The sequence below is a fragment of the Hippopotamus amphibius genome, chromosome 2, assembly GCF_030028045.1.
Source record: "Hippopotamus amphibius kiboko isolate mHipAmp2 chromosome 2, mHipAmp2.hap2, whole genome shotgun sequence".
In the NCBI taxonomy this organism is placed as follows: Eukaryota; Metazoa; Chordata; class Mammalia; order Artiodactyla; family Hippopotamidae; genus Hippopotamus; species Hippopotamus amphibius.
In genome coordinates, this window is record NC_080187.1 from 172,796,717 (window position 1) to 172,820,072 (window position 23,356).

Genomic DNA, 23,356 nt, shown 5'->3' on the forward strand with positions numbered 1-23,356 from the left:
GTGAAAATTCTAGAACTCTGCTCACAGAGTTTCTCAACCATCTTTCAAATTTTTGTACCACTGAAACAAATCTGAAATTTCATATTATGAATGTGGTTTAAACAAGAAAGACTACAACAATCGTCATATTCATTCTCAAAGAAAAGGATGTTTTTAGACTAGTGAGTACATATTTGTTTCTAGGCTTTAATTTCAAATAAATATTTAAGGCATGTATCACATTTAGGTTGATCATCTGCTCTAACATTTCCCCCACCTAAATACCAACTATGTACTAGTTTCCAATCTTTTTTAAAGGAAGTCTTCTCATGTGGTTAGCCAGTAGTCTTGGCATCATTTATTGACTTGACCTTCTTTTCTTTACCGATTAGAAAGTCTACTTTAATCATCTATTAGATCTTTATGTCTAATCTGCATTATCTTTCTAGACTATCCACTTCCACTGTTGTATTTGTTTGTTCTTAAGTTAGTTTTTTAATACCTGGTACTTTTTTTGTTCAACATTTCTTGGCTATCCCACCTCCTTAATTTTTCTGTGTATATAATATTTCTGAAATCTATCATAAATGTATTCTTATTGAGAATATTTTAATCAGTTTTGAAATTTCTAGTGAACAAGGTATGCTAAGTTTATTATTATAACTTAAAAATGAGGCAAGATTAAGAAACGCAGGTATAGGCTAGGGTCAGGAACATTGACATACCAGACATAGTTGTGGTACACTGAGCTTTCTGTACTCTGACAAGACTGCATGAGCCAATAATGATACATGTGAGAAACCACTGTAGATTAGAGGACATGCTGAAAAACTGTCTAGGAGGGGATAGTTCATGGATATCAGGACAGAAGCTGCATTTGCAGAGGTTCAGGCAAGGAGGTAACTTCCCCACCTCCTCTCAGGTCCAGCACATCTTTATAAGAAGAGCTTGTTCACCTGCTCCCTAAACACCTGCTTCACCTGTTTGTTCCTCAGGGTGTAGATGAAGGGGTTGAGCATCGGGGTCACCACGGTGTTGAGCAAGGCCACCACCTTGTTCCCGTGCTCCCCCTGGCCGCCCTTGCCTGACCGGACATACATGAAGATGCAGCTGCCATAGAAGAGAGAGACAACAGCGATGTGGGAGGAGCAGCTTGAGAAGGCTTTGTGCCTCTCCTTGGCCGAGGGGACGTGCAGGATGGTGTGGAGGATGTGGCCATAGCAGGTGGCCGTCACAGACAGAGTGCCCAGTAAGCTGACGTTGGCCACAATGAAATCCAGAAGCTCGATCAGACGTGTGTCTGCACATACGAGTTCCAGGAGGGGAAAGTTGTCACAGAAGAAATGATTAATGATATTGGGGCCACAGAATGGCTGTTGAATTGTGATGAAACATGGAACGATGATGAGAAGGAATCCTGTCACCCATGAACAGAGAACTAGCTGGACACAGACCCTTTCGCTCATGATGGTGACATAATGCAAGGGGTTACATATGGCCACGTACCTGTCAAAGGACATCACTGCCAATAGGAAGAATTCTGTGGTCCCCAGGAAGAAATAGAGGAAAACCTGGAGAAAGCAACCTGCTAGGGAGATGGTCTTGTACCCGGTCAAGATGTTGGACAGCATCTTGGGGAAGATGACCGAGGTAAAGCAGATCTCCAGGACAGCAAAGTTGCGGAGGAAGTAGTACATGGGGGTGTGGAGGCGCCTGTCCATGAGGGTGAGGACCACGATGAGGAGGTTCCCCAGGAGAGTGAGGAGGTAGGTCAGGAGGAGCCCCAGGAAGATGAGCATCTGCACCTCACAGGCATCTGAGAGCCCCAGCAGGACAAACTCAGTGACAGTGGTGTGGTTCCCCATGGCTCCTCTGATCTTGGCTGGGGATGGCCAATGAGAGGTGTGCAGCATCAAGAGTCAGGATGATCTGGGGATCTGAGGACATTTGGAATTGATAGGAAAAAGTGGTGAGTGTTGCATTTTGAGTTGAAGGATTCCTTTATTTTTGTTTTGCAGAGCCCTCTTGGGGCTACCTGTCTCAGGTATGGTCCCTGGTGTGTCTACATGTTAGAGGAGAGAGTGGTGTTGCAGGGGGGCTTAAGCAAGGCCTGAAACCAAAATTTATTCTCGCTTAATTTTGTTAACCAAAATTTTATTTCTGATTCCGCAACATTTCCTTTGCCTGTAACATTATACCCTGCTTTCGCTACCTTTCATTTTAATTTTTTTTCTAATATTGCATCCTCATCCATAAGTAGTTCATATTTGAGACTAGTAGCCTTTTTGCTTAACTTAGCCATTCACTACTCAGACCCGTATCCTCAGGTAAAGGGGTCAGGATGCATAGACACTCTATTGCTCATGCAATAGTACCTGAAAATTTGGTACCTTTCACTAGTATTTGGATTAATAAAAAGACAAGAGGAAATCTATGCGAGAATAGTACAGTACCAATAGTACCAATCAGAAAGAGAAAAATCCAAGTATTGTATGCACAAATAAAAATTCCTTAGTGAGAGTTTGATATTTAAGTTTCTTAATGATCCATCCTTATATGATATAACCATGGTCTCAAGGTACAATAAACCTTTTGTGATTTTTTAAAATTCTTTATCCATTTTATGCACCTATGTCTTAGCACAAGGCAATCTTTCAACTTGGAATCATCAGCCTTTTCAAATGCTATTTATCCTTTAAGTCTCTCCTCAATAAGTGCTGTCATTTCCATGAAGCCTTCTCTTTTGAATGCCTGAGTCTCTGTATCTCTCATAATTTTATTATACATCCCTCAACTTTTATTGTATTCTATGGTTGTTTTTCATTTGTTGCTCAGAGTCAAAAATGTCTTTATTAATCTTTGTATTTTATATAGCTCTTAGAACAAGTTTCTTGAAATAATGAGCTTTCTTGGCTTCCTAGGTGGCGCAGTGGTTAAGAATCTGCCTGCCAATGCAGAGGTCACAGGTTCGATACCAGCTCCAGGAAGATCCCACATGCCACGGAGCAACTAAGCCCGTGTGCCAAAAAAAAAAAAAAAAAAAGAAATAATGAGCTTTCTTGAACATTTATTGAATGAATGAATAACACCTCAAATGTCTGTGAGATGGATTTAGTGGTGTTTGACACAGAATAGGTTGAGGATGTGTAGCTTATGTACTACTTCCTAGAGGACAGCAACCTTGCAGAGTCATATGTCAAGCAGTCCGTTAAATTGGCCCATCTGAAGAGGGTTTGCTTTTCCTCATTAGATGGTGGAGATGTCTCCCCACAGAGATTCTCTAAGGGGAAACTCTCTATCTTTGAGATGGTCTGGTGTTTGAGCTAGTAAATAGACAGAGGTCTGTCTGGGTCTGCTAGAGTGCTTCCAGCAGCAAAAAACAAAACAAAACAAAATAAAACACCCCAAGCCCTAAAAAAGATCTCTTTTTAAAGGTCTGCATTCCTGGTAGTTTCCTTCCTTAAGCATTAGCAACTACTCCCTTAATCATCAGGCAGAACTGTAGCAAGAATTATTTGCCAGTCACTGGAAAATAAGATTGGGACCCAGTTTAGGTATCTTGATGAAGGAGATGCTAGGGGATATTAATAGAGAAGATGAAATGGTAAACTGTATAAACTTTCCCTTTTCCATGGTTTTGCTTTTCTTTAGCACAGGTTACACTATTCAAAGTTCTTCCACAAACTGCTATTGTATCTAACAGTCACTGACAGTTATTAAAGAACACAAACTAGTTGATCAGCCTCTGAGGATGTAACTAAGGGCTATTCCCCAGGGGTTATTTCTAGGCTCAATATTGCTTAGATTCTCAGCAATTTGAAGAAGAGTTCTCTGTAGCCCAATCATTTGGTACAAAGGTGAGCGCAGGCAGCCAAGAAACTTAGCCAGCTCTTTCCAGAACAGAAGCAGGTTACAACATGCATGTGATACTGAGACACATCATCAGGAGCTAATAGAATGTGTATCATTTAGGCGAAGTCCTGGTGGGACACACTGGGAGAGAAATGGGAATAGAGACTAAGATGAGGAAGAGTTGGATAGGAGTGGAAGGGGAGGAGGAAGCTCTAGGTTCATACTGAATCATGAGATTAGCACAGATAAACCATGAAAAGACACTGTAATTAGCCCAAGGATATAGCTCATAGACAGGGCTGCGGATAAACTTCTGTTTTTTACCTATATCAAATGGGAGGTCAACAGCTGGGGGGAGGGGCTTCCGGATACAAAGGGAAGGGGTCCACTTCATGAATTCAGGTATTTCTCCCTTTATCCTTCAGGCTTGGTGAGGGAAAAGGGAGACTTGCCTGGCAGCCTGAGAGCCTGGGCATGGCTGCACCATCCACTCAGACCATTCACTATTTTAAGGACCAGTCATGCAGTGCCCAGTGGGAGAAGTCTCGTGGATGTCCTGCAGATTTGTCCTGCCTTCTGAATAGTTCTAGCACACTTAGGAGGAGGGTGAGACCTTCTCCTTCTAAGAAAAATTGGTAAGAGTTTCACCCAGACTTGATGCTCTCTAGAGATTTGGGTTTTCCAAGAGACAGTTATACAGAGCACAAGGTGGGACAGGCAGATTTCCTCAATGTGAGTAACTTTACGGTTCTGCTTAGATAAATGCTGACTTGCTTAGTATTGACCTGGATGGTGGGGCTGGAGTTACAAATGAGACCCAGTGTGTGTGCTCAATGTGCCACATCTTATAAAAGAATATAGAAGAGGATGGTTTGGGGAAGCCATTGCTGCTCTGTCATCACCTGCAGTGTCAAGGTGGAGATTACCCCTCAGGCCCAGGGTTAGGTGTCTAGCAGCCCTCTGGGGAAGTCCCAATCAAGCCATTCCAAATACTCTACTCACAGGATCCCAGAAGATACCTGGTTCACATGGGTATTTCTTGAGCTTTGCAATATTGTCTATGAGCTCTAAATGCAGATCTTATACCATTGGTATGAGACCCCCGTCTCTCATAAATTTGATGGCATTCTTTAAGAACAACTATTCTTTTCCAAAGTATCCTGAATGGTCAGCTGGCATTTCCTGGGTGGGAGAATGGTTTCCTTGGACTTTGTCATCATTCAGCTTACAGGATCTGAAGAGTCCAGAATGTTTTGAAATTTTCCATACTCAGCAAGCTCATCTTGGGAAAAGCCTTGGAAGAGTTGAGTTATTACTTAGTGAAATCTTCCTTCATCCTCCTTTTGAACTAATGGGGGTGATTTTGACTGATAAAGACTTTTATTACATTCTCACGTTGGGTCAGTTTCTGCGAGATGATATTTCTTCTGTGGACAACGGGGCTCTATAAGACAGTGAATGAGCTACTCCTGTAATAAACACGTCTCTTTGTGGAGGTGACATAAGGGCTGAAAGATTTGGGTTGCAGCTCTGTTTTCCTCAGAGATCTATTCTTCTAAGTTTTATGGTGCTTGGGATCCCTCGGGAATTAGTATAATGAGCCTTACTCAGCTTCTTCCCAACTCTCTTGGCTGTTACTCACTACAACTTTGCAAACAAAAGTTTCACTTGTTTGTTCAGATCAAGAATAACAGTTACTTTAAAAAAATAAATAAACGTATTTATTTATTTATTGGCTGCATTGGGTCTTTGTTTCTGCACACGGGCTTTCTCTTGTTGCAGCGAGCAGGGGCTACTGTTCATTGTGGTGTGCAGGCTCCTCATTGCTGTGGCTTCTCTTGTTGTGTAGCACAGGCTCAATAGTTGTGGCTCACGGGCTTAGTTGCTCTGTGGCATGTGGGATCTTCCTGGAGCAGGGATCAAACCCGTGTCCCCTGCATTGGCAGGTGAATCCTTAACCACTGCACCACCTAGGAAGTCCCATAACAATTACTTTTAAAGTAATAAATCTAATTATTCCTCTGAAATTGGGGCTTCTGTCTAATATTAGGCAGTCCTATTATTACAGGGATGTGAGGAACCATCACAAGTAATATAGAACCTTGGCTAATCCTACCCTGATCCCTACCTCACTGGGGCTAGGAGATGGTAGGAGATGGTAGAAGATGGGGTCCTAGGGGAAAGGGAAATAAGGGAAGGAAATGAAAAGGTTAGGATTAAATTTTTTCCCAGCTTTGTTGAGGGATAGTTGACAAATAAAATGGTATATTTTTAAAGTGTACAATGTGATAATTGTATACCTTGTGAAATGATTAGTACAATGAAGTTAATCAACACATCCATCACCTCACATAGTTACCATTTTGTGTGTGTGTGTGTGTGTTTGGTGAGAATGCTTAAGATTTACTCTATCAGCAAACTTCAAGTATAAAATACTTTTTTTTTTGAGTTTAATGATTTATTATTTATTTTATTTATTTATTGGCTGTGCTGGGTCTTCGTTACTGCACATGGGCTTTCTCTAGTTGCTGAGAGCGGGGGCTACTCTTCATTGTGGTGCGCAGGCTCCTCATTTTCATGGCTTCTCTTGTTGTGGAGCACGGACCCTAGGCGCATGGGCTTCAATAGTTGCGGCACATGGGCTCAGTAATTGTGGCTCATGGGCTCTAGAGCACAGGCTCAATAGTTGTGGCGCACGGGCTTAGTTGCTCCGTGGCATGTAGAATCTTCCCAGGGCAGGGCTCGAACCCGTGTCCCCTGCATTGGCAGGCAGTTTCTTCACCACTGCACCACCTAGGAAGTCCCTAAAATACAGTGTTACTAGCTATGAACACCGTGCTGTACATTAGGTCCCCAGAACTCACTCATCTCTTATAGTTGGGAGTTTGTACCCTTGAGCAATACCTACCCATTTCTTCCACCCTCTCAGGCCCTGGAAACCACCCTTCTCTGTTTCTTTTTTTTTTTTTTTTAACTTTTTATTTTTTTACAATAAACTGCATATATTTAGAGTGTACAATTTTGTATCCCAGTCTTCCAATTCGTTCCCCCCAACCCTACCCGCTTTCCCCACTTGGTGTCCATGTGTTTGTTCTCTACATCTGTGTCTCTATTTCTGCCTTGCAAACCGGTTGATTTGTACCATTTTTCTATAGTCCACATATATGTGTTAATATACAATATTTGTTTTTCTCTTTCTGACTCACTTCATCTGTATGACAGTCTCTAGGTCCATCCATGTCTCTACAAATGTCCCAGTTTCATTGCTTTTTACAGCTGAGTAATATTCCATTGTATGTATGTAACACGTCTTCTTTATCCATTCCTCTGTTGATGGACATTTAGGTTGCTTCCATGTCCTGGCTATTGTAAATAGTGCTGCAATGAACATTGGAGTGCATGTGTCTTTTTGAATTATGGATTTCTCTGGGTATATGCCCAGTAGTGGGATTGCTGGGTCATATGGTAGTTCTATTTTTAGTTTTTTAAGGAACCTCCATACTGTTCTCCATAGTGGCTGTTTTAATTTACATTTCCACCAACAGTGCAAGAGCATTCCTTTTTCTCCACAACCTCTCCAGCATTTACTGTTTGTAGATTTTCTGATGATGCCCATTCTGACTGGTGTGAGGTGATACCTCATTGTAGTTTTGATTTGCATTTCTCTAATAATTAGTGATGTTGAGCAGCTTTTCATGTGCCTCTTGGCCATCTGTATGTCTTCTTTGGAGAAATGCCTATTTAGGTCTTCTGCCCATTTTTTGATTGGGTTGTTTACTTTTTTGATATTGAGCTGGATGAACTGTTTATATATTTTGGAGATTAAGACAACCCTCAGAAAGGGAAAAATATTTGCAAATGAATCAACAGACAAAGGATTAATCTTCTCTCTGTTTCTATGAGTTGGACTTTTTGTTTGTTTGTTTGTTTGTTTGTTTAGTCTCCACATTTGGTGTTGCCATACAGTATTTGTCTTTCTCTGTCTGGCTTATTTCACTTAGCATAATGCCCTCCAGTTTCATCCATGTCATTGCAAATGGCAAGGTTTTCTTCTTTTTTATGGTTGAATAAATTCAATTGTATTGTTTACCTGAGATCAATAGACTGCCAGATATTTCTCCAGCAAAGATGGGTTTATTTGGAATTCGCAGCTCAGGGTTGCCACCATGGTGAGACATGTGAAAATTCCTGTGCTACAAGGGAAGGAAAATGCTTTTATGGAGAGGAAAAGGACATTGGCAGGGCTATAGTAAACAAAGTATCCATGACTTTTCATTGGCTGAGTCCTCACCAGGAAAGAAAGGGAGTCTTTCTTCTTCCTGCTGGGCTTTGCTATCACTGCAGGGCATGAGAACTCCTCCTTCTGGTCTCTCAGTTCTATTTAACTGAGATTTCTGCCTATTAATTTTTTTACATTATATATATATATATATATATATATATATATATATATATATATATATATAAACCATAACTTCTTTATCCATTCGTCTGGATACTTAAATTGTTTCCATATCTTAGCTATTGTGAGCAATGCTACGAAAAACACAGATTGCAGATATTTCTTTGAAGTGGGGGGATGCCCAGGATGCATTTTGCTGCCTCTGCACGCTGCTTGCCCACTGGACCTGATTAGGAAGCTGCTCAACTGTGCGGCCCTGGAGAAGTGCCCGTGGACCATGACAGCCAGTGTCTTGCCCACAGCTTGTTCCCTGCGGTGTGGGGAACTGGAAGCAATGCCTGCCCACAGCTTGTCAGTGTGTGGCTCCCTCTCTGGAAAGAACCATCCAGTAGAGGTCTTTGAGGACCACAAGGAGGTCCTGACAGTTAAAAAAATTTTTTTTTGTTTCCTTTGGGTATAGGATATATACTCAGAAGTGGGACTGCTGGATCATATGGTAGTTCTATTTTTAGTTTTTAAAGAAACCTCCATACTGCTTTCTGTAGCGGCTGTACCAATTTCCATTCCTAACAACAGTGCACAAGGGTTCCTCCCCTTTTAAAAAATGTTTATTTATTTATTTATTTGGCTGTGCTGGGTCTTAGTTGAGGCACGTGGGATCTCCATTGCCGCTTGCTGGATCTTCATTGCAACACGCAGGATCTTCATTGACATGCGGGATCTTTTTTAATTGCAGCATGTGGACTCTTAGTTGTGGCATGCACGTGGGGGTCTAGTTCCCTGACCAGGGATGGAACCCGGATCCCCCACATTGCGAGCGCTGAGTCTTAACCAGTGGACAACCAGGGAAGTCCCAAGGGTTCCCTTTTCTTGACACCCTTACCAATACTTGTTATTTTTTTCTGTCTTTTCTTTTCTCTTTCTTTCTTTTTTTTTTTAATAATAGCCATCCTAACAGGTGTGAGGTATGCAGTGATATCTCATTGCAGTTTTGATTTACATTTCCCTTATGATTAGTGATGCTGAGTACATTTTCATGTACCTGTTGGTCATTTGCATGTCTTCTTTGGAAAAATGTCAACTTAGGTTCTTTGCCCATTTTTAAATGGGCTTATTTGATTTTCTGCGACTGAGTCGATCTTTTCATGAGCCCAGGTATCTTTCTCAAACTCCAGGACCATCTATCCAACTATTTACTGAAGAGCTCTACCGAGGCACCTTAAAGCCAATGTGTTAAAACTGACTAGAACCTAAATGGGAAAAGAATTTGAAAAAGAATTGACACTTGTATGTGCACTTTGCTGTACATCTGAAATAAAACATTGTAAATCAACTATACTCCAATATAAAATAAAAGTTAAAAAAAAAAACTGACTGGAAGAATATACCAGGGACCAATAAAACAACCATACTTGTTGTAGGGGGTAGTTTGGGGTAGGGAGGGACAGGGTGGACAGCATGATTTCTCTCCATATGTATTTTAGATAAATGAAAAAATGTGAAAGTATCATCCTCCTCTCTTCCCACATCCACTTCTGCCCAAACTTGTCCTTCTCATGTGTATTCCTGTTTATGTGAATGGTATCATCATTTCCTTGGTCACTCAAGCCAGAATTTGAGGAGTTTTCCTGGACACTTTTCTCTCCTTTACTCTCTTACCCCAAATTTGGTAATTTTGCCTCAAAAATAGCTTGCAAATAAATTTCCTCTTTTTTCCGTCTCCACCGCTATTGCTTTATCTTTGGTTCTTTTATCTCTTACTTGGATTTTAATATCTTTCTCACTTTAGTTCTCCACATTCTGCTAGAGTGATCTTTTAAAAACACAAAACAGATTATAATATTTTCCAGCCTAAAATCATTGGATGCCTCCATTAACCTTCAGAGTAAAATGTAAGTTTTCTAGTGTAGCATCCTTTTGATCTTGGGTCCACCTACTGCTCCAGTTTCTTCTTCCATGATTCTTCTCTCATAGCTTAGTTTTCAACCAAAGCGCCTGTCCTTCTTGAAAATATGTTCTCTCTGGCCTCCATGCCTTTACACATGCTGTTCTTTCTACTTGAAATGCCTTTCTAACTTTGGCAAAAATCAGATCGAGTTTTCCATGAGAAAACTTTCTGAGTAGTTCTCCTCCCCACCCTCAGCCCAACCACATTCCTTTCATCTATAAATATAAATTCTGATATTGCCCTAAATACAGTATTGTCACTGTTGAGTTTTTCCTCTGATTCTCCCTACTATCTGTGTGACCCTGGATGAATCCTAACATCAGAAACTGAATCAAATTTTTCTTGGTGTTTCATGAATCTGGCATAGTACCCATGTGGTTGGTACCACAGTTTTGAATTGTTAACCACTGTTTTTTATGGGTATTTCTTATCCCTCTTAGCTGTCTTATTCCTCCCATTTGGGTAAGGAAACTGGGGGAAAATGTTATTGTGGAAGGCAGAATAAAGCCTTTTCAAGATTAGGAGTCAGGGCCTAAAAAAAACCTGATGAGTCAGGGCAAGTCTTCTTATTTCCTGAGATTCTGCATAATAGGAAAAAGAGGAGACTTGAAGAGGAAAAAAGCATAGCTCAGAACTGGTGAGTCCCCAGAAAGGAGCACTGTACTCTGCCCTTTCTCAACCCCAGGCTGAGTCTAAGAGGGGAGATGACAGAAGCCCACATAGAGTTGTGGGTCTGAGAACAGAGAGCACCTGTGATTTGCTTTCTGGGAAGGTCCAGGGCAGTGGCCGTACCTTAGGGGAAAAGCGGCTGCATAAAGTTTCTAAGCATGTGGAAACTTTCAGAGCATCAAAGAGTTTCCCACAGCTCAGAGAGGTGCAGAAATAGAGTAATAAGGTCTAGAGTGGCTGAAAGGCCCAGCCTGCAAGGGCCTCACTGGTGAGAATGAGGAGCAATGTACCTGCTACCTGTGGACTGATGACCTGGGGCAAGATGGGAGGATCCAGAGGACAGGGGGGCAGAGGAGGCCTTCTTGCCTCCTCCCATGCTCCTCAGAACTTAGACACAACACTGGAGAAAGGTGTGCCTGTGGGAGAACCCAGAATTGACTGAGATTTAAATTCTACCATCAAGTTAATGGGTTGTCTAGGGAAATTAAACTGAATTTTAAGAATAGCAAGGAAATTAAATTTGGAGTACACAAGTTTGTGAACTAAGATTAGTACTTGCTTTACTTGGCATCAGTTAGTGTTATAAATCAATTAATTAAATATTAATGTAAAATTTATAAAGGAATAGAAGTACATATATCAAACTTCTTTTGCAATCTAAATATGACTTAGATTATTAATCCTTTCTCAATAAAAATGTAAATATCATGAAGGACTTTGAAATGGGGGGAAAAAAGATTACAAGATTAGTGGGTGTCCTAACTCACTCATTCAGGTCATATCTGCCTTCCAGTGCTTTTAAGATGTTTTAACATTGTGTAAATTGTAGAAAACTGGTCATAATGTAAATTATTCTTGTCCATAAAAAACACATGGATTGTGTTTAGTAGAATGCAATTGACTATTTTCTGTGGATAGGCCCATTGTGCGTGTAATTTGCAAATTCATTTCAGAATTTCTTATCTCTGTAAATGTCTTTGCTCTTTGAATGCTTCTTTAAACTGGTTGTAACATCTTACCTGTTTCCCTCATAAATTAATGTGTTGTTAAATAAAATCTTTGACATGGTTCATATAGCTCATGCTTTGAGAAAATTCTGCAAGAATTGACCTCTGAAATATCAGCACAGTCTGCTAGAAGTGATTTGAGAGAGAGAGAGTCATCTCCTGGGATATCTCTTATTAGGACACTTGCCTACTGTAGAGCACTCTACTTTGCTGTAATAGCGTTAATTTGTAAGTGGTTTCCAACATTTCAGTTAACAGATCAATAGATGGAAACAGAGAAAACTGCTTAATCACAAAATGCAGTGAAATAGATAACTTTCACTTCAATGAAGTCACAGTTTTCCTCCCACACTGTGTTCTGCTGATGAATGTGTTGAAATAAACATGTAACTTGAGAGAGATATCTTCTGCATGGTACAAAATTTATTATCCCAATATTTCGCAGCAGGATAAAATGATAGTTAAGACCTGGAGTCAAATCACTCTTTAAGCCTCTATTTCCTCATGTGCAAAATGGTGTGTTCTAGTTACAGTTGCTGTGTAGCAAAATGCCCTAAACATAGTGGTGTAAAATGTGGGTCAGGACTTCAGAAAGGGCTTGGCTGGGAAATTCTTACCTGGCGGGTCTCTCGTGAGATGGGGACAGCAATCATCTGAAGGCTTGACTGGGCTGGATGTCTAAGATGGTCCACTCACGTGGTTGGCAGTGAAGCTTGGTTGTTGGCTAGGAGCTCAACTGGCACTATTGATTTGAAATCTCTACACATGGCCTCACGAGCACAATGGCCTAGCTATAGTAGGAGTTCTTAAGCTGTGGCTGATGTTCCCCAGAACAAACGTCTCAAGAGAGACGTGGAAGTTGCAAGGATTTTCTGACCTAGCCTTGGAAGTTATATGACATCATTCTACCGTACTCAATTGGTTAAAGCCTGCCCTGGTTCAAAGTGAGGGTATATAGGGCCCAACCTGTTGATGGGAATTTTGGCAAAGTCACATTGTAGAAAAGCATTTGGGACGGGAGATACAGCTGTGGCCGTATTTAGAAAATACAATCTGCCACATGTAGGTAATGTTATTGCCTATTTCATGAGGTTTCGTGACTATCAGCATGAGAAATGTTCTTAATATAGGACTTAATCAGCACTTAAGTACTAACTTATTGCTTAATTTAATTATGTGCTTAAGTACTGATTAAGCACTTAAAAACACTTAAGTACTTAATATAGTGCCTTGTACATTGGAAAAGCTCAATAATTGTTACCATAATTTTTACTCCAACACTGCCCTTTGGACAGTTTTTCAGTTTGTGGTAAATACTATTTTGATTTTCTGAGTTCTGGTTCTCAGAGGAATCCAACTAAGATTAGACAGAGGCTAAAAAATACAAGTGAAATTGAATGGAAGTGTATTGTGCTTACCTGTGAAGTGTCTTCTTGTCACTTTAAAAATTCTGAAGTACAGGACAGCCTTTACTTGGAAGTAAAATGTCCCAAGTTGGGCGGGGGTTATGGGGGGATGCTTTGTGACCCTCTTACTCGCTCCCTTTGAGGTGATGAAAATGCTTTGGATCTGAACTTGCACTAGAGCATTAACACCTATTGCTTTTGGCTTTGTTTTCTCACCGTCAAATCTGCTGTAATGAAATCAATGTAAACTTCTTTATCAAGGTTTGCAGGACTGTTCTTTATGACTGGAAAAGTCACTGATTTTCAGACTTTTTGAAACTTAGCAGCAGTAACGTTGCCTTCGCAAAGTGATTTGAAATGAACATCCAAGACAATGAACTACCTCTGACAAACTCCGCTTGTGCTTTGTTGTCAGCTGTGATGATTTAGATTCGCCTCTCCTTGGCCGTGAAATCAATGTCACAGCTGCACTAGGTACTGGGCAAATGATGTTCTTTTTATCTGCTTTTATCTATGAAATTCTTATCACGGTGGGTTGAAGGACATCTTTGTACCTAAACACTTTGATTTGAGGGTGATGTCAAACAGATTTTGATTCAAATATTCAGTTGTGCCAAGAATTACAAATAGAATCTTGTGACCTTGTTTCAATCAGGAGAAATGTGGAATGAATTACGGAAAAGTGTATTAAAATAACATTTTTGTTTTCTTTTTGCTATAAAATAATTTATGTTCCTCATAGGAAATTTTAGAAAATCCAAGCAAAAAGAGAAAAATAAAAATCACCTGCATTCTTATCACTTGAGTGCAAAAATTATTCACATTTTAGAACAAGCATCTTGTGCATACACATTTATATACCACAGATTTTTAAAAAATGGATCGTGATGTACATATTATTTAGCATCTGGATTTTTTTTAAATAAAGAAACTTGATAGAGAGTGGGGAATCTTTCCATGTCAGTAAATACATAAAATCAATTTAAACTATTTTAATCAGTTTCCTATTTGTCTCTCTGCATTTAGATTGTTTCCCGTTCCCACAATTATAAACGTTATAAAGTATATCCTTGTACAGATATTTTAAAAAATTGTTTAAAAAATTATAGAAGTAGTACACATTTAAAAATTGAAATATTATAGAGGGTTGTAAAATGGGAAAAGTAAAAATTTTCTTTCCTCTTCCTCTAGTTCAATTAACAACAAGCATCTGATAATACTTTCTGACTGGGATTGTTCACATGATTATTATTTTATTTTTAATTAACATTCTTTGGTTAATTATGTCTTTAATTAATATTTCTGTATTTAGTGATATCTCTGCCTTGTTCCTTGGTTTATCATCTTTCAACAGTGTCCTGGGCTATATTCTCAAAGATGAGGAGTTTATCACTTCTGCAGTACATCCCACTTCCCTGATTCCCACAACTCCAGACTGTGGGAGTCACTTTTTTGTTCATGTAGTTAACAATATATAATGTAATTGAATCTCTATTCTTTTTTTTTAAGCTCTTTATTGGAATATAATTGCTTTACACTCTTGTACCCATTTTTGAGGTACACCAAACTGAATCAGCTGTTTTTATACATATATCCCCATATCCCCTCCCTCCCACTCTCCCTGTCCTGGTCCTCTAAGGCATCACCCATCATCAAGTTGATCTCCCTTTGTTGTACAGTAACTTCCCGCTAGCTATTTTACAGTTGGTAGTGTAAATGTGTCTATACTACTTTCTCACTTCATCCCAGCTTCCCCTTCTCCCCACCCCCAACAAACCCCGTGTCCTCCAGTCCATTCTCTGCATCTGCATCCTTATTCTTGCCCTGTCACTGGGTTCATCAGTACCATTTTTTTAGATTCCATATATATGCGTTAGCATACGGTATTTGATCGCTTCTCGGCCTTTTGGCTAAGATGAAGTGTAGCATACGGTATTTGGTTTTCTCTTTCTGGCTTACTTTGCTCCGTATGACAGACTCTAGGTCTATCCACCTCATTACATATAGCTCCATTTCATTCCTTTTTATGGCTGAGTAATATTCCATTGTATATATGTGCCACATCTTCTTTATCCATTCACCTGTTGATGGGCATGTCCTGGCTGTTGTAAATACTGCTGCAATGAACATTATGGTACATGTTTCTTTTTGGATTATGGATTTCTCTGGGTATATGCCCTGTAGTGCGATTACTGGATCATGTGGTAGTTCTATTTTTAGTTTTTTAAGGAACCTCCAAACTGTTTTCCATAGTGGCTGTACCAACCTACATTCCCACCAACAGCGCATGAAAGTTCCCTTTTCTCCACACTCTCTCCAGCATTTATTGTTTCTAGATGTTTTGATGATGGCCAATGAGGTGATACCTCATTGTGGCTTTGACTTTCATTTCTCTAATGATTAGTGATGTTGAGCATCTTTTTATGTGTTGGTTAGCCATCTGTATGTCTTCTTTGGAGAAATGTCTATTTAGGTCTTCTGGCCATTTTTGAATTGGGTTATTTGCTTTTTTGGTATTAAGCTGCATGAGCTGCTTGTGTATTTTGGAGATTACTCCTTTGTCAGTTGCTTCGTTGGCAAGTATTTTCTCCCATTCTGAGGGCTGTCTTCTTTTCTTGTTTATGGTTTCTTTCGCTGTGCAAAAGCTTTTAAGTTTCGTTAGGTCCCATTTGTTTATTCTTGATTTTATTTCTGTTATTCTAGGAGGTGGGTCAAAAAAGATCTTGCTTTGATGTATGTCATACAGTGTTCTGCCTATGTTTTCCTCTAGGAGTTTTATAGTGCCTGGCTTCCATTTAGGTCTTTAATCCATTCGGAGTTTATTTTTGTGTATGGTGTTAGGAAGTGTTCTAATTTCATTCTTTTACATATTGCTGTCCAATTTTCCCAGCACCACTTATTGAAGAGGCAGTCTTTTTTCCATTGTGTATTCTTGCCTCCTTTGTCAAAGATAAGGTGCCCATATGTGCGTGGGTTTACCTCTGAGTTCTCTATTCTGTTCCATTGATCTTCCTTTCTATTTTTGTGCCAGTACCATACTGTCTTGATCACTTTGGCCTTGTAGTATAGTTTGAAGTCAGGAAGCCCAATTCCACCAACTCCGTCTTTCCTTCTCAAGATTATTTTGGCTATTCGGGATCTTTTGCGTTTCCATACAAATCGTAGAATTTCTTGTTCTAGTTCTGTGAAAAATGCCATTGGTAATTTAATCGGGATTGTATTGAATCTGTAAATTGCTTTGGGTAGTATAGTCATTTTCACAATGTTGATTCTTCCAATCCAAGAACATGGTATGTCTCTCCATCTGTTTGTATCGTCTTTGATTTCTTTCATCAGTGTCTTATAGTTTTCTGCATACAGGTCTTTTGCCTCCTTAGGCAGGTTTATTCCTAGGTATTTTATTCTTTTTGTTGCATTGGTAAATGGGAGAGTTTCCTTAATTTCTCTTTCTGCTATTCCATTGTTAGTGTATAGGAATGCAAGAGATTTCTGCGCATTAATTTTGTATCCTGCTACTTTACTAAATTCATCGATTAGTGCTAGCAGTTTTCTGGTAGCGTCTTTAGGATTTTCTATGTATGATATCATGTGGTCTGCAAAGAGTGACAATTTTACTTCTTTTCCAATTGGGATTCCTTTTATTTCATTCACTTCTCTGATTGCTGTGGCTAACACTTCCAAAACTGTGTTGAATAATAATGGTGAGAGTGGACACCCTTGTCTTGTTCCTGTTCTTAGAGGGAATTCTTTCAGTTTTTCATCATTTAGAATGATGTTGGCTTTTGGTTTCTCATATATGGCTTTTATTATGTTGAGGTAATTTCCTTCTATGCCCATTTTCTGGAGAGTTTTTATCATAAATGGATGTTGAATTTTGTCAAAAGCTTTTTCTGCGTCTATTGAGATTATTACATGGTTTTTATCCTTCATTTTGTTGATATGACGCATCACATTGATTGATTTGCATATATTGAAGAATCCTTGCATTCCAGGGATGAACCCCACTTGATCATGGTGTATGATCTTTTTAATGTACTGTTGGATTCTGGTAGGTAGTATTTTTTTGAGGAGTTTTGCATCTATATTCATCAGTGATATTGGCCTGTAATGTTCTTTTTTGTGACATGTTTGTCTGGTTTTGGTATCAGGGTGATGGTGGCCTTGTAGAATGAGTTTGAGAGTGTTCCCCCTTCTGCTATATTTTGGAAGAGTTTGAGAAGGATAGGTGTTAGCTCTTCTCTAAATGTTTGATAGAATTTGCCTGTGAAGCCATCTGGCCCTGGGCTTTTGTGTATTGGGAGATTTTTATCACAGTCTCAATTTCCGTATTTGTGATTGGTCTGTTCATATTTTCTATTTCTTCCTGGTTCAGTGTTGGAAGATTGTATTTTTCTAAGAATTTATCCATTTCTTCCAGGTTATCCAATTTATTGGCATACAGTTGCTGGTAGTAGTCTCTCATGATCTTTTGTATTTCTGCGGTGTCAGTTGTTACTTCTCCTTTTTCATTTCTAATTCTGTTGATTTGCGTCTTCTCCCTTTTTTTCCTGTTGAGTCTGGCTAATGGTTTATCAATTTTGTTTATCTTCTCAAAGAACCAGCTTTTATTTTCATCGATCTTTGCTATTGTTTCCTTCCTTTCTTTTTCATGTATTTCTGATCTGATCTTTATGATTTCTTTCCTTCTGCTCACTTTGGGGTTTCTTTGTTCTTCTTTCTCTAATTGTTTTAGGTGTAAGGTTAGATTGTTTATTTGATAGTTTTCTTGTTTCTTGAGGTAGGAATGTATTGCTATAAACTTCCCGCTTAGAACTGCTTTTGCTGTGTCCCATAGGTTTTGGGTTGTTATGTTTTCATTGTCATTTGTTTCCTGATATTTTTTTATTTCCTCTTTGATTTCTTCAGTGATTTCTTGGTTGTTTAATAGCGTATTGTTTAGCCTCCACGTGTTTGTATTTTTTACAGTCTTTTTCAGGTAATTGATGTCTAGTCTCATGGCGTTGTGGTCAGAGAAGATGCCTGATATGATTTCACTTTTCTTGAATTTACCAAGGCTTGATTTGTGACCCAAGATGTGATCTATCCTGGAAAATGTTCCGTGTGCACTTGAGAAGAAAGTGTATTCTGTAGTTTTGGATGGAATGTCCTATAAATATCAATTAAGTTGAGATGGTCTAATGTGTCATTTAAAGCTTGTGTGTCCTTATTTATTTTCTGTTTGGATGATCTGTCCATTGATGTAAGTGGGGTGTTCTAGTCTCCTACTATTATTGTGTTACTGTCGATGTCCCCTTTTATGGCTTTTAGCATTTGCCTTATGTATTGAGGTGCTCCTATGTTGGGTGCATAGATATTTACAATTGTTATATGTTCTTCTTGGATGGATCCCTTGATCATTATGTAGTGTCCTTCCTTGTCTCTTTTAATAGTCTTTAAAGTCTAATTTGTCTGATATGAGTATTGCTACTCCAGCTTCTTTTGACTTCCATTTGCATGGAATATCTTTTTCCATCCCGTTACTTTCAGTCTATATGTGTTCCTTGGTCTGAAGTGGGTTTCTTGTAGGCAGCATATAGAAGGGTCTTGTTTTTGTATCTATTCAGCCAGTCTGTGTCTTTTGGTTGGAGCATTTAATCCATTTACATTTAAGGTGATTATTGACATGTGTGTTCCAATTACCATTTTCTTAATTATTTTGGGTTTGTTTTTGTAGGTCTTTTCCTTCTCTTGTGTTTCCTGCTTAGAAAAGTTCCTTTAGCAATTGTTGTGAGGCTGGTTTCGTGGTGCTGAATTCTCTTAACTTTCGCTTGTCTGTAAAGCTTTTGATTTCTCCATCTAATCTGAATGAGATTCTTGCTGGGTAGAGTATCCTTGGCTGTAGGTTTCTCTCTTTCAGGACTTTCAGTATATCCTGCCATTCCCTTCTGGCCTGCAGAGTTTCTGCAGAAAGGTCAGCTGTTATCCTTATGGGTTTTCCCTTCTATGTTATTTGTTGCTTTTCTCTTGCTGCTTTTAATATTTTTTCTTTGTGTTTAATTTTCATTAGTTTGATTAATATGTGCCTTCGTGTATTTCTCCTTGGGTTTATTCTGTATGGGACTCTCTGCGCTTCTTTTTTTCTTCTTCTTCTGGGATGCCTATGATTCGAATGTTGGTGCGCTTAATGTTGTTACCAAGGTCTCTGAGACTGTCTTCCATTCTTTTTATTCTTTTTTCTTTTTCCTGATCTGTGGCAGTTATTTCCCCCATTCTGTCTTCCAACTCACTTACTCATTCTTCTGCCTCAGTTATTCTGCTGTTTATACCATCTAGAGTATTTTTAATTTCAGTTATTTTGTTATCCATTACTCTTTGTTTGCTCTTTAGTTCTTCTAAGTCCTTATTAACCATTTCTTGTATTTCCTCTATTTTGTTATCGAGATTTTGGATCATCTTTACTATCATTACTCTGAATTCTTTTTCCAGAAATTTTCCAATTTCCTCATTTATTTGGTCTTGTGGGTTTTTTTCCTGATCCTTTGCCTGCATGGTGTTTGTTTTCTCATTTTGTCTAATTTATAGGATTTGCTGTCTTCTTTCCCTATGCTGCCTAGTAGTAATTCCTCTTGTTTCTGCCTTTTGCTCCCTGTGGTGGGGTTTGTACAGTGTCTTGAGTAGGCTTCCTGGTGGGAGGGTCTGGTGTCTGCTTTCTGGTGTGTGGCTCTGTGTCTTTTCTCTCTGATGAGCAGGGCTGTATCAGGTGGTGTGTTTTACGGTATCTGTGAGGTTAATATGGCTTTAGGCAGTCTGTGTGCTGATGGGTGGGTTTGTGTTCCTGTCTTGTTTGTAGTTTGGTGTGAGGTGTGCAGCACTGGCCGTTGTAGGTAGTTGGGCAAAGCTGGGTCTTAGACTCTGATATAGGGCTCTCTGAGAGTTCTCTGCAGTTAATCTTCCCTGTGTCTGAGGACTCCCTAGTAGTCTAGCATCCTGGATTCAGTGCTGCCTCCCCAGAGCCTCCTACTTGACTTCTTTTTTTTTTTTTGGGGGGGGGGTGCACCAAGTTCAATCAACTGTTTTTATACACATATCCCCGTTGACTTCTGATAGAGTAGTCCAAACTTCAGAGGTTGCTTGTCCAGCTGTAATCTTGGGTAACTGATTTCATCTTTCCATGTCTCAGTTTCCTCATCCATGTAATAGGAATAATAACAGTGACTTCTTCATTGGCTCAAGAGAACAACAATGAGAATGAGGCCAGAAAACGGGAACAACTTCTTTGTAGTGCTGTTGATCCTGGGCCCTTCACACTGTGGTAGCCAGTGAGACCTGAGCCACGTGTGTGGAATCTACTCTATATCTGAAGATTCCCCCAAAGTCGTTCTTGAACCCCAGTTTAGTATCTTTCAGATTCATGCGAAGGACCTGCTCTATCCCCTTGTTTTCCTTTGTGTTTTGTCTAGTTTCAGTTGCTCAAAGAGGGCTGTGTGTAGAGGCCTTGTACGGGGCCCTTCACACCAGAGCTCCAGGTAGGAAATGGCTGCAACACCTCAGCTCCCTGCGCTGTGTCTGAATCTCTGTTCTTATTGTCAACTTTAGATAGTGTTCCTAGATATTCCCTTCCCAAAGATTAATAAATTGATTATCTCTGCATCTCTCTTCCCATGCCCTAATATTTTTAGCTATATTGTAAGTTTATATTGCCAAGATTTATAGCATTCCTATTCTGTTCTATAACTCCAATTAAATCTTCATATCTTATCTATAGGTTAATTTTAGAAATGGAAAATCAATAAAGAAAAATATTTTTCATGTTATTAGATAAATATTATTAGAGTTTGATTCAACCCAAGGAAAGAAATGTAATTCATGTCATTAAAACTTTGTTGCTTGAAGGAAAATCCTCCAAATGTTTAAGGTCTAATCAAGGGTGGATCCAAGTTTTGTAGGTCTTGCATCTTATATAATTGGGGGGACTGTATTCAAGAGAAGAAATATAAAATTACGAATATACACAGTTAGGGTCTATCCCTTGGTCTTTGAAAGCTCTCAAGTGAGTGAGGAGCCCTGAAGCTTATCTTTTTTAGTTTCCTAGTAAATCTGTCTCTGCGTCTAGCAGATCCTCCTCAACTTCTCTTCAGCTTCTTTCACTTTTCAAAGGTCATATTCGGCTGCTGCCATATAACTAGTGTCTATCCTGTGTGTCCTCTTTTTTGGTTCCCTTTTCATTTTGCTAGAACCTTTCTCTAGCATTTTATTTCCCCAAAACGCCATTGTACACTATGAGTGCTTGTGCACCATGTTTGCAATTATTTTGCCCAAACTTGAATGATTTTTTGCCTTGATTTGGATTATTTAGGAATCTAAGTTCAGAATTGTTTTTTCAACTTGGAGGACAAAAGATAAACTAATAGAAATGGTTATTATCTTTGGAGACAGGGTGGAGCAAGTGGGGATGGGAGTGAGACTCTGAACGCTTTTTTTTAAATTAATTAATTAATTTTATTGGCTGTGTTGGGTCTTTTTTGCTGTGTGTAGGCTTTCTTTTCAGTTGAGTGGGGGCTACTCTTCATTGTGGTGAGTGGGCTCCTCATTGCCGTGGCTTCTCTTATTGCGGAGGCCGAGCTCTAGGCACATGGGCTTCAGTAGTTGCAGCACATGGGCTCAATAGTTGTGGCTCACGGGCTCTAAAGCATAGGCTCAATAGTTGTGGTGCACAGGCTTAGTTGCTCCACGGCATGTGGGATCTTCCTGGAGCAGGGATGGAACCTGTGTCCCCTGCATTGTCAGGCGGGTTCTCAACCACTGTGCCACCTAGGAAGCCCTGAACACTTTTAAAATATAGTTTCATTCTTTTACCAAGTAAAAGTATTATTTACTCATGTAAAAAATTTAATTGAATAGTAAAAACACACCAGCCTTTTCCCACTCTCAGAAGTCTGAGATATTGTTCAATTGTCTTTGAGCATTAAGTGTTGTTGATGAGAATTTTAGTGCCATTCTTACCCTTGTTTCTTCTTGTAACCTGTGTTCTCACTCCCTCTCTGGGAACTTTCAGGAATTTCTCTAGCCTTGGAGCTCTGAAATTTACTAGGTTGAGTTTAGGAGTGAGTCTTTATAAAACGAATTTTGTTTGCCTCTACATAGATCATTTCCAAGTGAAGACTCACAAGGTTTGGGGAGATTGTCTTCAGCTATTTCCTTGAATGTTTCCTTCCTGCCATTGTCTCAGTTTGAAACTTCTCTTAGACAGATCTTTGACTTCTGGATCCACCTTCCATGTGGCTTAGATTCATTTTTATATTTTGAAATTATTTACTTTCTAGTCTTCACTATAGGACATTAAATTTAATTCTGATTTTCTTTCTGATATCTTATTATGTTATATTTATTATTCCCACAGTCCAGTGCAATTTTTTGATATTTGTATTTTTAATGTCAAAAACCATTTTTGTTCTCTGATTGCTCCTTTTCTTCACAGATTATATGCTTTTATGAGTATCATATCCACTCAATCATTTTAAGTATTGCATAAATTTTTAAAAAATTTTGTTTTCCTAATCACCTCAGATTTCTCTAATATTAGTTGTGCATTTGTTCATCTTTGTACCTCTTTTTTCATGTTATTGATTTTTATTCACATATCTGGTGGTACTTGAGAACCCAGTTATATTTATGAATAAAGCCTTTGTTAAATAAAGGTAAATGGTATAGGTTTTTCTCCCAAGAGAAATAGGTCTATTTCCATAAAAGGGCCATTCCTTGAATGAGAGAGCCAACTGTTTGCTCTATATAAGTTGGCTAGGTTTGTTGAGAGGTGAGCTTCTCTCTAGAATGGGAAGGTGTGAATTAGGCAGGCCAGTGGCAGCCTGAGTAGACCAGTTAAATATTGAAGACTGGAAAGCTGATTAAAGATTTAATAATAAAAAGAGGCAGAACCAATAGATTCACAGCTATATTTTGTCTAACATTTCAAGGCCAGATAATCTCAATGTTATTTAAATTATTCTAGGTCATAGAAAAAGATGGAAATCTCTATGATTCCTTTTGAGAAGCTAACATAACTTTAACCTAAGACCTAAAAATAAGGGAAAGGAATACAGAACAAGCTTGCTTT

General features: G+C 39.1%; 1 protein-coding gene across 1 annotated transcript; it reads right to left on the minus strand.

Moving 5' to 3' along the window:
• Window positions 1–914: 914 nt before the first annotated feature.
• LOC130846503 (olfactory receptor 49-like) lies at window positions 915–1,892 on the minus strand. The gene has a single exon (XM_057724788.1). The coding sequence runs from the start codon at window positions 1,890–1,892 to the stop codon at window positions 915–917; it is 978 nt and encodes a 325-aa protein (XP_057580771.1).
• Between the last annotated feature and the right edge of the window lie 21,464 nt (window positions 1,893–23,356).

Coding starts and splice junctions, on each gene's coding strand:
- LOC130846503 (XM_057724788.1), bottom strand. CDS start 1,892: ATGCTGCACACCTCTCATTGGCCATCCCCAGCCAAGATCAGAGGAGCC.